Source organism: Bradysia coprophila, assembly GCF_014529535.1.
Source record: "Bradysia coprophila strain Holo2 chromosome IV unlocalized genomic scaffold, BU_Bcop_v1 contig_106, whole genome shotgun sequence".
NCBI classification, from domain to species: Eukaryota; Metazoa; Arthropoda; class Insecta; order Diptera; family Sciaridae; genus Bradysia; species Bradysia coprophila.
This window is the reverse complement of record NW_023503372.1, coordinates 4,518,032-4,535,363: the sequence shown is the minus strand read 5'-3', so window position 1 is coordinate 4,535,363 and position 17,332 is coordinate 4,518,032. Positions and strand designations below refer to the sequence as shown.

The 17,332-nt window shown below is 35.8% G+C and overlaps 1 protein-coding gene across 10 annotated transcripts; it reads left to right on the top strand.

The window, feature by feature from the left end:
* The first annotated feature begins 12,915 nt into the window (after window positions 1–12,915).
* Window positions 12,916–17,292, top strand: LOC119071050 (reticulon-4-interacting protein 1 homolog, mitochondrial-like). 10 transcript variants are annotated; one of them, XM_037175657.1, is made up of 11 exons: window positions 12,925–13,083; window positions 13,170–13,320; window positions 13,621–13,701; window positions 13,763–13,922; window positions 13,980–14,125; window positions 14,599–15,044; window positions 15,102–15,223; window positions 15,300–15,308; window positions 15,429–15,664; window positions 15,742–15,882; window positions 17,072–17,292. In XM_037175657.1, the coding sequence occupies exons 2-11, from the start codon at window positions 13,273–13,275 to the stop codon at window positions 17,156–17,158; spliced, it is 1,476 nt and encodes a 491-aa protein (XP_037031552.1). In that variant the 5' UTR covers window positions 12,925–13,083; window positions 13,170–13,272; the 3' UTR covers window positions 17,159–17,292. The 10 variants fall into 10 exon arrangements, with proteins under 10 accessions (XP_037031557.1, XP_037031558.1, XP_037031552.1 ...); XM_037175659.1 differs by having other exon boundaries at window positions 12,935–13,083; window positions 13,161–13,320; XM_037175661.1 differs by having other exon boundaries at window positions 12,936–13,059.
* Window positions 17,293–17,332: the final 40 nt, after the last annotated feature.

Below are 17,332 nucleotides of genomic sequence, written 5' to 3'. Positions count from 1 at the left end.
GCAAAAATATTAGAAAGTCGTTAAATGTTGCGTTTTTCCAAGCTATTTTGGACAAAAATAGCTGAAAACCATTGATAATTGGTCATGAAAAATCATTTGCATCCAATTTTCAATGATTTCATACAAGTTTGTCGAACAAACTCATCGAATATTTCGAACGTCAATTTATGCAGAGCAGCGATTTTTTAGAGTGTAATGGAATTTTCGACATGCAACAAACTTTTTTCTTTGCGATGGAAAGTTATCACACGCTGCTTATAAAATGTTCAGGATAGTCCAAAGATGTTTTAAAGCCACTTTCCGCAAAAATTTGGTCATACGGACTTTTGATATGACGGTTTAAAGTCAAAAACTTTTTTCGCGGAGGTCGATTTTTTCATGAAATTTTGACTTTGAAAATTGTTTTCTCGCGTGTAAAAAAATATTTTTTCTGCTTTCAAATTGTTTTGGATACTTTGGGGTATGTGGAATGAGGTAACAATAAATTTTCACGAAACACACGAATTTTCACAGGTTTTGGTGGAACAACGAAAAAATGCTTGCATTTAACCTCAATTTTTTTACATTTTATCGATTTTCTCGGAAAATTGAAATGGGATTTTTTGGGACTTTTGGTGGTAGATTCAGACCACTAGAGTATACCGATTTCAATGTACACATTGCTGAAATAAAATTATGCAAGGTTGGTCGCTAGTTTTCTCTAACTATCATGTAGGTCACGACTAGCGGCAACGACATGTATAATGTGAAAAGACTCTTAAAGAAGGAAAAGCTTATTTTATTTATCAGAATAGTTTCGACACCTAGGGCTCACGACCTTTTTAGGTGAATATAAACCAAACCCCACAAAAATTGGTCCAAAGCAAAACGTAGGTCAAAATTAAGGAAAATTGTGTATCAATTTGATGAAAATAAAAATTTTGTACCGATTCGATCGATTTACCAAGGCCAGTATATACTGTATACTGTATTGCCAGGTCGAACGTTTTGTTCCAAACGAGTGATTTTTTAGGTCTTTTTTCCATAGGAAAAAAAGATCTATTGTGGGCACTTCATCTGTCCGTCCGTCCGTCCGTCTGTGTCACAAATCAAATGTGATTGATAAAAGTTAGAATTGCAATGCTACTATGAGCAAACCAACACCAGGCAAATCAATTTTTATCTGGTAACCGATCGCTCATAGCAGACATTGCAATTTGAAAGTTTGGTAGTTGTTGGTAGTTGGACCCCCAAAATATTTAGCAGCAAAGATGTTTCTTACTCGAGAGACGCACACCGACTGACGAAATTACTCTGCCTGCTGGTCTATTTATAAATCTTGTATTTGGTAGTTGACTACCAAAGTGGTAGTTGACTACCAAAGTGGTAGTTGACTACCAAAGTGGTAGTTGACTACCAACGTGGTAGTTGACTAATACGGATGTTGTAGATATGTTTACTGTTTGAGAGCTGCACACCGACTGATGAAATTAATCGGCTCTCTTGCCTATTTATAATTCCAAAATTTCGTAGTTGAATACCAAAGTGGTACTTGAATGAGTACCAAGCTAGTAGTAAACAGAAATTGAAAAAAAAATGAAAAAAGACCTCACCAGGCTTCAGCCGGTCTATTCTTGTTTTTCAACATAGGAGCAATATATACACAACATCTGAACTACAAATATTTCTTTTCGAATGATGATCAATGAAGGGGTCGTTTACCTTCATTGATCATCATTCGAAAAAAAGTTTATAATCTTCAAGCTGATAATGACAATTTTTCAATATGCAACGGCACCCATCGAGCTCACACTAACTTCATGATATGATTTTTCATTAATAAAAAAATGCACAGATGCTACACTTTACGTTATATAACTACACTCCCGTGCAACGATGTCTTGTGTAGAAAATTTGTTTCGGAAATACCGGTGTCTGCCTCATAACATATTCTGTACGAAAAAAAAATCACTTTCATCTTATCTTATCACGTCATATGCTTCCACTTTATATAGTAATCATGCGAAAACAATGAGGGTGATAAAATTTTATGTTTCGAGCATATTATTGGAAATGGGCCTCTGTTCTGTATATCGTACTAGTTGGTTGGAAGGAAAAAAAAAGAAAAGAAGAAAAAACGATTTTGTTCGTTAGTTGTTGTTCAACCGAAGAAGACCATTGACATTGCAAATGACTTCAATAATGGCATAAGAAAGTTACGGTAACTACCAGTTATTGACAAGTTTAATGTACCATTTTACTGTATTGTGAGCATTTGCATCACATTTGAAGAGTAAGATGCAGAAACGGGACGTGTTAGCGAATTATTAGAAAAATGAAATTTCATTGACTGAACTCTTTTCAAGTATGCTCATGTCAGAAACTACTGCTATTGACATCGTCAGATTTTTTGAAACGGAGGTATGTCAAAAATTTCATATTTCTTATAATTCACTACTAATGTCATCTCTTGTTTCTACATTTAACCTTTTACAAAACTTTTCATCTTTTTACAAATCGCTAATTTCCGTCAATGTTCTTAATAACATATAACTGTTGTTTCTTTGAGGGTGAATCAGGGAGTCATCATTCTGACTAAATTTAATTCCAATGGATGTTAAAACGAGGCGACTCCATCACTAAAAAGCGGAATTTCCTCTGCTAAACATTTCAAAAATTATTAATTTTATCTCCAACAAATTTTACCTTCCATTAAATTGGGAACCGTAATTCGAACATTAACTGTGTAAACAAAAGGTGAGAAATAATTGGTCCGATTCTGTTCCCCAAAACCTTGGAGCGTACGCACAAATATTTCAATTTAAAGCTAAAATATGACATTAGAACAAATCCATTACGAGATCTGCCATACCATAAAGATAAAAATGTTTTTAAATTAACAAGGCAAAGAGGAAAGTAATGCAAAGTACAATAAATAACGAACCAGCAATGAATAGAGACTTTTCGTTGTTTTGTAATATTTACAATCATCAACGCTCGAGCATTAGATGTAAATGTCTTAAATATTTCGGCATTTATTCGAAAAGAAAATTGTGAAAGGAAACTTTTTCCACACGCAGCGTATTAAGAAGGGTTCAAGAATGTATATGCGAATGAAAATGATTTTAGAGACAATTTAATTAAACAAAAGCAATAAAAAACCAGAAGGCCACCTATTTGGAAGGGTGATTATTGCCCTTTACCTAATTAAAAATGTAAAAAGTTATGGGCACAATTTGAAATTTAAAAAAAAAGGAAGAAAAAAATCTATTCAAAAATGCGCGCGATATGAACATTTTTCAGCAATAATTTTGGTCGTTTCTGAATCCTTATCGTAAATGAATGGTAATTTTCACTTCTTTTTATTATTTTAATGTTCATGTTATCGTCAATGTTGTCATTTTTTTTTAAAGAGAAGTAAACTAACAAGGAGGGTTTCAAGTTTATTAAATTTGATGTTAATCTCGGTTTAAGTTTACGATCATGAAATTCATATAAATATAAATGACAGACATGTCTCTTGAGGATTACATTATGTAAGAAATAGCGCACCATTGCTGCCGAGTAGGATTTTTATTTCTCTTTTTTGTCTTCCTATTGATCTTTCCAATACCTTTTCAAAATTAACTACATTGTTAGAAAATCAACAGAGGCTAGAGAATCGTCTGTTATCAAGAAAGATGATTAAAGCAAGCGAAGGGCTCTAGTTTGTGTTCTCTGATAAATAGACAAATACATGTTGCAACTAATGAAGTAATAGATTTCGAGTAGAACAAATTTATACACTTCAAAGAGCAAAAGCTGTAGATCTACTAATCTTTTACAGATGACAACTTTCAAGGGACATTTAAACGTGGAATTTCAACCGAAAAAATCCTTGGGAAAATCTTTGAAAATTTAGGAAAACTCGAAAATATTTTCATCAGAAAATCCTCAAAATCGAACGAAATTCCTAAAAAAAATCTTGAAACTCGGTGAAAATCCTAAAAAATTTCAGAAAAAGAGGTTAAGAAAATCTTAAAATTATAGAAAATCCTAAGAAAATCATTGAAAATCCTTAGAGCATATCCTTTCTGCATATCCTTCGTACACAAAATTTGCAAACATTAGCTTTGCGAAATCTCTGATTATAGATTACACTCCCAATCGGCACATCGCAGATTAATCATCCCTATATCCATTTCCATCCCGTGTGAAATTCATCACAGTACTCGTGAAATACACAAGTAATAAGCGACATGCCGTGAGTACTGTACTAATAATATTTATGGAACTTCCTCTATCAATAAATACTGTACATTGCTCCAAAAGCAATTAACGAAATTGGTAAAAACATGTCAAATGCAGAATAATACGATTTTGATATAGCTCTGGCAGACGCAGACCCATACGCGTAAAAAACATTGTTATGAGTTTAACAGTTATGCATTCGAGTCTCGTCTATGAATCCTTCAACATTTTTTCCCTTCTGCTTCTTTTAAGCTGAATGTAGATTTACCTTTTCCAACAATTTGTTTTCCCATTGACACCTTATACCAGAAAGAGTTTGCGAACCGATTTGCCATTTAGTCAATTTTGTTTGATAAATTCATCATATCATTTACAACGGCAGTGACTCGCTAATCTCCGACACCGATTTTTATTGATTCCAGAATTTATACAAGGGAAAATCAACAATAAACAGGAGATCATATATAGGTTAACAGAACATCGTTTATCGTTCCAATTACCAGATTCAACGTATCAAATTTTCACCCCTCGATATCACGTCGTCATTTAAAATCAACAGCTGTTTATCTCTCTGGAAACAAGAAAAGTTGTGGGGTGGAAAATATTGTTCGGTTCAATATTTCTTTGCCCTGTGTAGTATAAGCAACGGTTATGTCTCATTTTGTCCGGCTAATCGAGACAGATTTTTGTTTCATATTTTTTAATGATTTCGGGAGAGTCACAGAATTTTTAGAATGCGAGTGATTAGATTGAGTTGATTTGACTTGCAAGGTAACACCGACTGTTTAAATCAATTAGTCTTTTCAGTCATCTAAAACTTTAACAGTAACCAATAATTGTCGTTGCAATACACAGCAAATTTAAATGTTCTCTGTCTCGGAACAATTGCAAATTGGCTTCCGAAATTACGTTTTATTTTTTTCAAATCCCACAAAAATCCTTTTAACATTCAAATCTCGTACATTACCGCCACACTTTTCATGCGAAATTTGGTTTTAATTTGGACACATTTTGTCATTTTAAAATTACGTGCTTTTTAGTGTGCATACGTGAACACAATATTTATGGTGTGGGCACACGGGCGCTATTGTAAGGATTTTATTACTACAATAGTTCAAAAATTCGAATGGACGAATTTTTGGTGAATATTCATTATTTTACATCATAATGTTGCAACCAATGTACCAACAACGTACAGTACATGTGTGTTTAAATTATGAATTTAATTTAATTTTTAACTTTTTTTCCGGAAAATATATTTCGAATGCATTTTGTAGCGTTGCGTTTGCATATCTCGTTAATTCCAATTCACTGGGATTGACTCTAGAAAGCTTTATACCTACGTATGTGTCACCGAATAATTTTTCTAACTTCGAAGTCTTGTACGTATACCATGTGACTGTGATACCGAATACTTTTCCGTCACTACGATTGCTCTATTAATTAGACGGTTAGCATTCTCTACAACAAAACACAGGCTACGCGTACCCGTACGGGATCTTTTCAACAGCCTCTTCTTTCTTCACCTCTCCTTTTATTCATCTACTCTCTTCTACGTCTACTCTCTCTTCTACGTCTCCTCACACTTCTACGTCTACTCTCCCTTCTATGTCTGCTCTCTCTTCTATGTCTTCTCTCTTTTCTATGTCTACTCTCTCTTCTACGTCTACTTTCTCTTCTACGTCTCCTATCTCTTCTTCGTCTCTTCTCTCTTCTACGTCTCCTCTCTCTTCTACATCTCTTCTTTCTTTTAAAAGAAAACGTTCTCTTAGCATTGCTAGGCTGCTGCCCAAGATGGTAAACATAAACATATGTCAATTCTCATTGTTACGAAGTCGAACGCAAAGTTATAAGACCATGTCCTTCGTTTGGGACTGAAAACACTTATCAAATGTAATCTGTCTTGCCTAAAATTATAACGATTAAAGATTCACCCGACAAGCCATAATCAAGAGTGACGCTTTTATTATCATACCCAAAGGTAAAGACTATGCGATAATTCGCAATAAAATTGAGAACGACCCGTAGCAAAAGCGGATGGTGGATGAATTTAAATTGTAATAAAACGAGCAAAAGGTAGGTTCTTGTTTATATTAAAAATCTTACAAAGTACAAAGTGGTGGTGTAATCTCTCGCTCTCTCTTGTTTGTTTGACTTAACTGAATAATATCAATTAGTTGATTTAATGAAATTTTGCCTGACTTTGGGGAGAAATTAATTAAAATCATCAATAGCAGAGCTGTATATATTTGCTGATTGTTTGGAATTTCAATTTTTATGCATTCATAATTAAGCAATTAGATCAGTAGAAGAATGGTGACGTTAAGCTGTCGATTGTTAGTTTTTCTGGTATATTGGTGGGATACAACAGTTTTCATAAACAGAAATTGGTTATTAAACGAGCTTGCATTCACTGCTTTCACTCAATCTTTTGTGCATAGCGTCTAACAAACCATTTATCATTAAATCTGTTACTTCATTTATTTACGATATCGCATAGAGTTTGATATGCAATATTTTACTTCATTTATTTAACTTTTTTTTGCTACAAGGTGAAATTGTTTTTGAATCGGACACACCATTTTTGTTTCCGGACGTTTATGGTGCTATCGATAGGGAATTTCAAGGTGATCATTTCGTAGAAGAAGTTTTTTTTTAAAACGATCCCTCCGGCTCGGGGCGACTCTAAGAAAATTTGAAAATTTCAAAATCATGACTTTTTCAGAAAGTTTTACCCCGGAATGAAACGACCCGGTAGGTTTTGATCTAATGGTAGTTTGTAGAGAATTGACAGACGATTCCAATAAAAGCATCGTCGGGTCGAAAGGTTGTAGCTGTGAGTCAGGGTGAGGCATCAAAGTCCAATTTTATGGTTTTGTCAATGAGCACCCCAACCGATTTTTCATTTTATTGGATTAAAATGAAGGCTAGCACATCCCATTTAACATATCAAAAAATTGGGAGGGGGTTTTTCAATTTTTCCAAAAAGTCTTAAAAAACTTTCTTATGGGTGCCCACATTCCTGAGATTTTTTAATGGAAATGTATGGAAAGTTCGACTAAAAATGAAATTAATTGCTATATACTGGTTGTCTCTGGTCTACCAAACCATTATATGCACTAACAAAAAATTTAAAATTTTTATTTTGTGGATGTGGACAACTTTCACTGATTTTTTCACCATCGGGAAGCTTACTGGTCATGTCTAGCTCATCCACTGCTGGGTATAACTTCAGTTGCTACTATATCTCATAGCCTGAGACCCCACCTTTCCAAAAATACCATACTTGCCCTATTCGCTATCTGGCTTGTATTTTTTAAGATGTCATATATGTGGGTAAGTCGACCTACTCGAAAGATTTTTGTGGCAGTTTTTTATTTCCAATTTTAACCGAAATGAAGTTACAAATTATGTCAAATAAGGTGGTTATGGACTCATTTGATGAAGTTTACACGCAAGGTGATACATTCTGATATTTCTTGACAAAGTTCAGGTCGATAGACATACAGATCATTGAGTACTTCTGGTCACCGAATGACTACTGAAAGTGTTAGGAAATATCAAGGTGATGCGTGTAAACTTAATAATTTGGAAAATTAGTTTGAAAGTTTTATGATTGTATTATAATATTCCAAGGCCACAAACGGTGGCTAATGAAGACTCAGGACCGACTATTGTATTGCCGATACCGATAAACTCCCTATAGAAGAGGACAAGGAAGGTTGCTCGAATAGTTTTATATGAAAAAGACAGCAAACGGCAAATCAGGAATTGCCTAACATGTGCATGGATATTTCGTGCCACTGTTTTGAGCATTGTAATGTGTTACGTGTATATATATTACACATCACCCCTTTCCTTTTCGTTTAAATACTTTGTTATTTAATACTAATACATGTGACATCAACAGATCAACTGCGGTTAATTTTTAAATGGAAAACAACCGTCAAAATGTCACTTTTGGTGTTTTTCAGCAAAGTGGAACAGCGGTCATTTTATTCTACATATGAATTTTCCCAACGTATCGTTATATTATATCCGACTCTCCCCATGCACACACGTATGTTTTATGCTGACGAAAGTTTATATTCATTTTATGTTTCTGGTTTTCCGATGCTGCATTTTCATTCATTTCGAATGCAGAAAATTGAAGAGAAACCAAAAAATTAAATTAGGCAGAAAACAGTAATTACTTTTTGAGTACGGGACCGCAGGAGCAAATTAATGACCGCATGTTTTTCGCGGAATCTATCTATCTAAAATGATTGCAATTGAAATTTCGAACGGTTGGTTTTACTTATTGACGAGATTTTGTGGAAATATTATCTCTTCCTACTATTTATCCTAAATTAACATCAATTTCACGAAAATCGGCCCTGATAACAGTAACTGTACAATGAAAATTCTTTATGCTTCCTACTGGAAATTCCGAATAAACCGGCTACAGTCAAAGCAAAGCACTACAAGCATGAGTGATAATCTACTGAAACAGGACGGTGTATCGACCAAATTTTGGCGCTGTAAAAAAATCTTGAAAATTTTTTCATACAAAATAGTACTCTATTTGGCAGTTGTCAATCGAAGCACTTTCGCTTGAAGTGCGTTGGTCAGAGTCAAGCAAAGTTGTGTCTAAGTTTGAATTGGCTGATTTACCAAGCTGATCCAGTGGACCGTCCACTCATCCAAACACACTGCTTAGTCGCCTTTATACCTGAACCATCTGGTTTAACAGCTGAAGTAAACTCAGACATAAATTCGGTTAACATTGACTGTAACCGGTTTTTTAGTTAGACAATTTAGTTGATAAAATACCCGTTTGTATAAAATTTTGTTGTTAAGAGCCAATTCGCGAATTTCTAAGATAAAGCCACTCCGATATTATTGACTTGTAACTCGTTCGGTTCGTCTTTCAATTCTGGGGTGTTATGGAAGGTGTAGTCAAAACACTTTTTTTAGCAATAACTTGAGCAAGGAGGATGCCTAAAAGTTGAAACTTTGTAGGAGTGTTGGTGTATCCGATATTTCGAGACCTCCTAGATATCTCACCGGACCATCCAAGGTCAGAAATCGATCAAAATATGGTCAGCTTTCACATAGAGCTGTACCGTTCTGATGGACTGACCACTGGTTATTGTAGCTGACCTCAGTCACTATCACACACAAAAATATTTCCTCAGAACTTTTATGTTTAACAAATCGGGGACCATTTGACAAATAAGTTGACTTCGACTGTTTCCACTACAGTGTGAGAGTATGTTCAATCCGAATTCGATGAGAAAAGTGACAAAACAAAATCACAAATTTCGCGTATCTTGTTGGAAGACAAAGTTTCAACAGTAAAACTTTATCGTAGCTTTAAAAGATATACGTATGCGATGAATCACCGTACCGTATATATACCGCACATTGAAAAGTGAAATTAATATTTCGGCACCTTCCACCATTTGGAGCAGCCGGGCTTAACATGAATTTATTTTCGCATTCAATCAAGCTTTAAAAAAGTACAACAAACTCTGAATGTACCTGCCACGGCCTTAATCCAAGGAAGAAAATATTTTAATTTGCACAAGACATAATTCTTCCTAAGACGTATTTGCATTTACAAGATCTTAACTTTTAAGAAAGTTCTTTTTTCGCCTCGATAATACGAACACAACGAACGCACTGAGTACAATGAAACCGGAAAAAATCTTCTCATTCCGAATCTCTTAGATTTCATGAATTTAATACAAATAGTGAAGTGAACGATTTATATAAATATTTTCAACGAGATGTTCAACCACAACACATGTTAACAATTATAATACGAAGATATTACAGCAATGCAATAACAAATTACTGGAACACTCTTAATGTTATACATATACTGTGTACGGAACCCCTTCAGTTATAATCCAGAGCATACCATTTTCGAGTATTTTATTGAAATGTTCCCAGAGAAAGAGAGTGTGGATGCCCGACCCCCAACATCAATTTATTTAAATTGATATTGTGTGCTGAAATTAATTTTCCGCGACTAACAATCATGGTGTACGTACATACAACCGTTTTGACTAGATTTCGAAGGTGATTAAATAAAATTAGCTAAGTTAAGTGTTTTACTGTGTGGATGCGTTTGTATCCGTACACAGCTCACACCCCTTTTTCGCTCTGTCTAACGCCACAATTAATTAGTTCAATTAATTATTGTGTCACCGGAGTTTCTGTTATTTGAAATAAATCTATTTGTTTGTTACGAATTCGGTGTATTATAGGTGCTTCAACGGCCAAGTAACTTTAGGTTTGCAATTATTATTGGGGTTTGTTTGAAAAGTCAATACAAAATGTAAAAAAAATCGGGTTCATCATTACTTCTAATTAGTAAAAAATTCAATACGAAGAAGTGAGTTTCAATAAAATATTAATCTGTTACTTCAATTGTTTAAAGCTACAACTGGAATTTGAAATCTTTTACTTCATTAGTTCATCATTGTGCTATAAAATAGGAGGGATTCTTTTGAAAAACAGCATACCTAGAAAAGACTTGGAAGCCAAAACCACTTCAAAAAAAAATTCTTCGAAGCTTGTGTGGCTTCGAAACCGAAAACTTGCAATTTTCTTACAAAAATTTCTCCAGTTACACGAGAAACAGGGTCGTGTGGGTGTCATTTTCATATGTACTATTGAGCCGAATAAGGACTGATTGGCTTTAAAATTTATCCGCACTGAAATATGTGCAAGTAAAGTTTTCAACCGAAGACTTATACTGTTCTTACAGAAATTTCTCGAGCTACACAAAATGTACATGGTCGTGTGGGGTATCATTTGAAAGGTAATTTTATGTGATTTTGGCCAAATAGGGTGTTATGGGGTTTGGATGTATATGCGATGAAATATTGGCACTTAAACATTTCAACTTCTTTTTCATCGTCGATGCATCCAAACTACATAAGACCCTATTCGGCCCAAAAGCACAAAAAATACGCACGACCATATACGTTTTGTCTACCTCGAGAAAGAATCATAAAACGATTCTTCACCATGAAGCCATGATGGCTCATTTTTGGCCAAATGGAGAAAAATGTAGATCTGGTTCGGTTCTGTAAGAGCAGTGTAAGTCTTCGGTTGAAAACTTTAACTGCACATATGTCAGTGTGGATGAATTTTAAAACCAATAAGTCCCTATTCGGCTCAATAGTACATGTGATTGCCTTTCTCATGATTCCCCACACGACCCTGTACGGCTCGTGTAACTGGAGAAATTTTTGTAAGAAAATTTCAAGTTTTCGGTTTTTGATCACCTTTCACCAACCACACAAGCTTCGAAGAATTTTTTTTTGAAAGTGGTTTTGGCTTCTAGGGTCGAAGTCCTTTCTAGGTAGGCTGTTTTTCAAAAGAATCCCTCATAGAGCCTTAGCCAGAGTTTGTCTATATTTCGTTAACAGATGAAAAAGGAGTCTGGTAAGTATTTATTCAATGTTTTTAGTATTGTAGGCACGTGATCTGTAGACAAATGAATCTATATAAAGTTTCTATGTCGAGAACTAATCGATAACAAACTTATAACAATGTCAACTCAATTAACCTTTCACTAGTATGATTATCGAGTCTATTACTTCTTTTGATCAAAGTATTTTTTAACAGATTCATAATAACCTTTTACTTCAACGTAAGTTTTGCTAGTATTGGCCTCATGAGTCAGAGTTTATTTTTATTAAAGTTGTCGATAATGGATTAAAACTTTTACTTGCAGCACACTGCTGAAAATTAAATTTAATCAATTTATTCCCTAAAATGGTGCATTTAGCCATTTTGGGCGAGAAAATGATCATTTTCACACCAAAAACGAAGTGTAAATGGCTAAAAGACGCTGGCCAAGAAAACCGTTTTCGGCCCGAACTATTTCTTGTTCACGAGAGTGTGCATATATAGTCGATCTGAATCTTACAGTTTTTACAAGAGAGCAACAATGAAGGTAGACATGAGCATAAAAAATGTCCTGCATTGCTTATGCTTTCTCGATTTTCTCGAATTTTCGATAATTTTGATTTTAATTTTCGTGAAATCAAGAAAATTTAGAAAATTATTCAAATTTTCTGAATTTTCTTAATTTTCCAAAATTTTCTCGATTGAGAAATTTGTTTGATTTTCTCAAATTTCGGAGATTTTCTTGATTATCTCGATAAAATTTCACATTGGTTTAGATGTCTGTGGGAACACCTTCGGATTTCAAACCTGTGAAAAATTGTCGTTACATTTTGTAAAAGGAAAAATAATTTTCACGTCTGGTTACATTCAAACAAAAGAATGACTTTCATTTTAATCAATGGAACGAGAAAAGGCTTCCTGTACAATAGGGTGGATCGATTTTTGCAACATATAAAAATCAGATTTTCAAATGCATGTGGGATAAGTGTGCGGAGACGAAGAAGTAATGATACCACATAGTTTAGTTTCTTCCCAGCTACAGAAGCCGCTGAATATGGATTTTGAAGTTGGTAAAATCGACCCACCTTACCAAGGAAGAATTTTTCGCAGGTTTTTTTTGCAGACACTTGAATAATTCATTTATAAGTACAACGAAGAAATTGTTACATTTTCGAACAAAAGATTCACGCGCCAATTTTTCGAACCAACAATAACGAATGGTATAAAGCTTCATTTTATCATTTGATAACACTTTCTTGGCATGCGTTTTTATACTAAATGCGATACACACACACTCATGTACATCTAGAAATTTTGACGTCTAATCGAAATTCCATCCGCAAATCATCATCTACTGCCTGAGATCAAAATATTAGTCCATTACTCTTCTCGTCCACACTTTTTAAGCCAAAACATTCGGTTTAAAGTGAAACGTTTTAAATTGTAAGAAAAAGAATTTGCGCCACCGTACATCTTGACTTGATAAAGTTTCATTCACCGTAACATTCACTCAGAAATGTTTAATCAACTTTGACTGCTTACAGTGTTTGCAGAGTCGAAAACGTATTGGGACCGAAAATAATCACAGAAATCGAAGAATTAGACTTGTTATATAATGGAACTAATGTAAAAATGAGTTAATTGTCGGAACGTATAATGGACGAGTTACTTTTGAGAACGGAAAATGCATTAGAGACAATTCAGGTAAATTAATCCGAGAATTTTCTTTTACTGTTATTTTTCACCAAACTTTTCCGTTTTATCATTATCGACTTTGATCCCAGTAAAATTGTAAATTGCTTCATTCGACGGATCGTCCTGTAAATTTAGCTTTTTGGTAGTTGCGATCGATCCAAGTAGAATGGTTTTTGATTCCTCTGATTTTTAATTAAAAATGAAATTACTTAACACCAATGTAAAGAGAGCAAAAAAACGAATGCACCGAACACATTTCTAGGTGAAATTTTGGTTAAATTAATTTGTGATTATGTACGAATACCAAAGGTACGACTAAGAATGTCCACGGAAAATTTACAACGAGCCATTCTCGATTATTCAGAGGACGGGCGTCAGGCTGTTTCGAACGTAAGTCCAACTGATATCAATGTAACCCATTTTTGTTCAAAGAACATTTCAATTTTCTCAGTTTGTCAACAATAACTCCACCATCGATGCTGTAAAAGGAGCATCGGAAACAGCTTACAGAGCTTTGATCCGGTCGCTTCAAAAATTGAAAGAAATTGCCGTACAGCTTTCCAATCCAGAGCCCATATTCGAACAATTGAGAATTTTGCTGCGCGATGAGAGTAAGGACATTTTTTGAATAAAATTGCGCCAAAAACATGTTCCTCTCTTCCTTCAAGTTTGCCAAAACAACATTTTCTACGTGTGCGTTGGTCTTGGATTCGGTGTGGCCGGTGGTTTTGTCATCGGCATGTGGTATGCAAAACCGAAATTAGCCGCTCCTGTAATGAAGTCAATAGCTTGCATATACTTCAATGAACCAGATGTATGAATCCCGCCAAATTAGCCCGCCGAAATCAGGCTCACTGCTTAGGCGATAAATTTTAGTGCTTGTCCGGATTGGAGCGTTTCCAAAACCAAATATTCTTAATAATCCCACCTGTTGCAGGTAATTTTGTACCCAGGTAATCTATGTTATCTGCTGCATCTGTAGATTTTGTATGTAGAGCTACAGCTGTGCCAGCTGTTGTAGGTTACATGGAGAAAAAGTTACCTGCGACAGGTAAAATTTTCTACTCTTTTTTGTCAATTAGAACCAATCCACTAAGCAGTGTAGTCGTATTTCGGTAAAGTAGTGAGTCCAACCAGTAAAAAGTTTGTTCGAAATGTGCCGGTACACGTTACATTTACCGGTAAATTTAATGCACATTTTATACCGGTTGGACCAACTATTCGGCCAGTTGTTTTTCAATCCAAATTCGCTCTTGATCAACTTAGAAAAAACATTTCGCATTCCAGAACCTTACATTGTGTCACACATCGATCCCCACATTCATCGAATCGACGGACATTCTGATCCGCGTTCGAGCCGTTTCCATTCAACGATTGGACCTGCGCATATCGAACGGCTATGGACGGAATTTCCGCCGCATGATCCAAAGTTACAATAACACCGATAAGACTGAACTGCCTTTGGTTATTGGTCGTGCGTGTGCGGGCGTTGTCGAAGGTGTCGGTAGGGGAATCAAAAGTAGCCTAGAAATCGGTGACGAAGTGTGGTTAGCGTCACCGTGGTACGAAAGTGGACTGGCGTCGGAAATTGTCGTTGCGCCCGAATCACGTGTGGGACGAAAACCGTTTATGATTGCCTATGAGGCTGCGGCTAGTTTGCCGTATAGTGGGTGCGTTGCGTTGCATGCATTAGAAGCGTCGGGCATGAATGAAATCAGTTCCGCTGGGAAAAGGTCAGTGATGAACAAGATGCTATTGTGAACTGAGGTTCAAAAGATTTTTGTTTTTAGAATTTTCATTCAAAATGCATGTTCACCGGTCGGATGTGTGATTACCCAGTTGACGAGAAAATGGGGGGCTTACGTCACAGCTTCATGTCATGTTCGATCTATGCCAGTTATAAGGGCTTTAGGTGAGTCAATTTTGATTGCCGCTTTGATATACCAATGAGATTAAGTAGTCGATTTCGTTTTTGTATGCGTTGCTAGGGGATAGAGGTAATATACATGTTCATGCCGCTTCTACAATTCTTTTGCATTTCTAATCCGTTAAATTCGACCGTAGAGTCACACTGTGCTTTCTTTACCACAAAAAAATATTTTTCTTTCCGATATTAGGTGCTGACGATGTCATTTCCATTGACTATGACGATGAGGCTACACCGGCCGAGCAGCACATACTGTTCAAAGAGCTGTCCATACGGAAGGAGTACGATCTTATTTATTTCACTACCGAAACGGACTACGACAAAGAATTCATACGATCGTTTCTCACTCCCGATGGGCTAATCATCGATACGGTCGAACCGAATTTGAAAACGGATCGATCGATTTTGTCACAATTTTTTTATTCGGTGAGTGTGGGCAGACAATTTCGAATTTGTGCCGTTCACGGGTAGAGTTTCAATTGGTTCTTTTCTGGTGCTTGCAGATTTACGTAAAATTGAAATTGATTAGCGCCAAACTAACAAACACTCGTCCGACTTGGGATGGTCCACATCTATGTCATTTAGCTTTAGATAGATTAGCCAATTATGTGAACGAAGGGGTTCTTCAGACGGTGGTTGATCAGGTAAAATGTTTATTTCACATTTCATCGAAATTATTGATTCTCGGAAGAAGTTGCTGATGGATTTAGTCGCCAGAATTTGCTTTCTTCGTGACACTTCAGCATGGAAACCTAGTTGCCTGGAAAAATTTTTCGTAAAAATTTCGATGCTGGGAAATTGAGTCTTCGCTGAACGAAGCACCAGGAAATGTATGGACCGGAAGGTCTTCGATTTCAATTACATTGGATAAATTTTACCGGAGGGCAGAAATTGCAACAGCTGGTCTTACACCAGCTTGTGTCGGTCCATGCTATTGTTTATGTCAGTAGTGTATAAGCCGGTTTTCAACTACACACAAATGTAAGTGAGTAAGCCGATACATACTCGGAAAACACCAGCTGTTGCAAATTCTGTGAAATTTACCCAGTGCTTTCCAATTTGTCATTTGATGACATCAAGAACAGCTAATCGAAAAATGTCGTTCTAGCAGTCTAGAAATTGCAGATCTTATATTTCCAACGACGTCTGACGACTACTTTCATTCTAAGTATCTCTAGGCACTACACTACACGTCTTGTACACAAATGTTGGCATAGCGATTTGGACAAGTCTCGGTCTAATAGTCTATAGTCCTGCGAAACACGGATCCAGTGGTCCCAATGGCGTTGCGCTACACAAAAAATGTAAAAAGTAAAAGGAACGGGATAGTTATTGGTGGAGCAGGTAGTGCAGTGAGCTCAAAAAACCAGAAAAATTACTAAAACCTGCCTACCTTCGATATTGTACGAACGATAGATAATGGAGTCTAAGGTATATATTTGAGCTCACAGCACCCTAGATACCTGCTGCACCATCGGCTGTCCCGTGCCCATTACTATTTTTTCTGTTTTTTGAGAAGTGGCTGCAGCAGAACTACAGATGCCATTGAAACCAATGAATGCGTGTTTCGTATTCAGGGTACCGAGATCTATCCAAAACACTATCTGCATCATCAGTACCAACTGTGAACATTCCAAAAGTTTAAAATTGTTGCCTAGTGGTCTTGCAAAAAAGCGCAAGAAAATCCTGCTCTTGGGCGAAAATAGTTGCTGAATTTATGTTGCTAGCAAAGTATTTCAATCAGCGACTTCTTCCTGATCAAATATGGATCTGAAACCCTTGTTACTTTCTTTGTGTTTTACCATCTTTTACCATCATCTTCTCCTCACAAAGGTTCACCCCCCACAAGATGCCGAAAATGCAATCGAACATGTGAGCAGCCAGAGATCTATCGGCAGTAGCATTGTCTCATTTCGTTGAAGATATGAAAAATATTAACTGAAATAAAAACCCCGAACTATATCGACACACGATTTCAACCCAGGTGCTTTGTTTGTGTTCAAAATGAACGGCGACGACCTCATAATGTTATACCTATCAGATACAAAAAAAAAAACCAACAAAATACTGGCACAGCTTATAAGTCGTGCTGAG

Excerpts from the sequence above, each read along its gene's own strand:
- LOC119071050 (XM_037175657.1), top strand. The coding sequence starts at position 13,273 with ATGGACGAGTTACTTTTGAGAACGGAAAATGCATTAGAGACAATTCAG. Across the intron at positions 13,321-13,620 it reads ATGCATTAGAGACAATTCAG|GTACGACTAAGAATGTCCAC; the intron begins GTAAATTAATCC and ends CGAATACCAAAG. Across the intron at positions 15,665-15,741 it reads TGTCACAATTTTTTTATTCG|ATTTACGTAAAATTGAAATT; the intron begins GTGAGTGTGGGC and ends TGGTGCTTGCAG.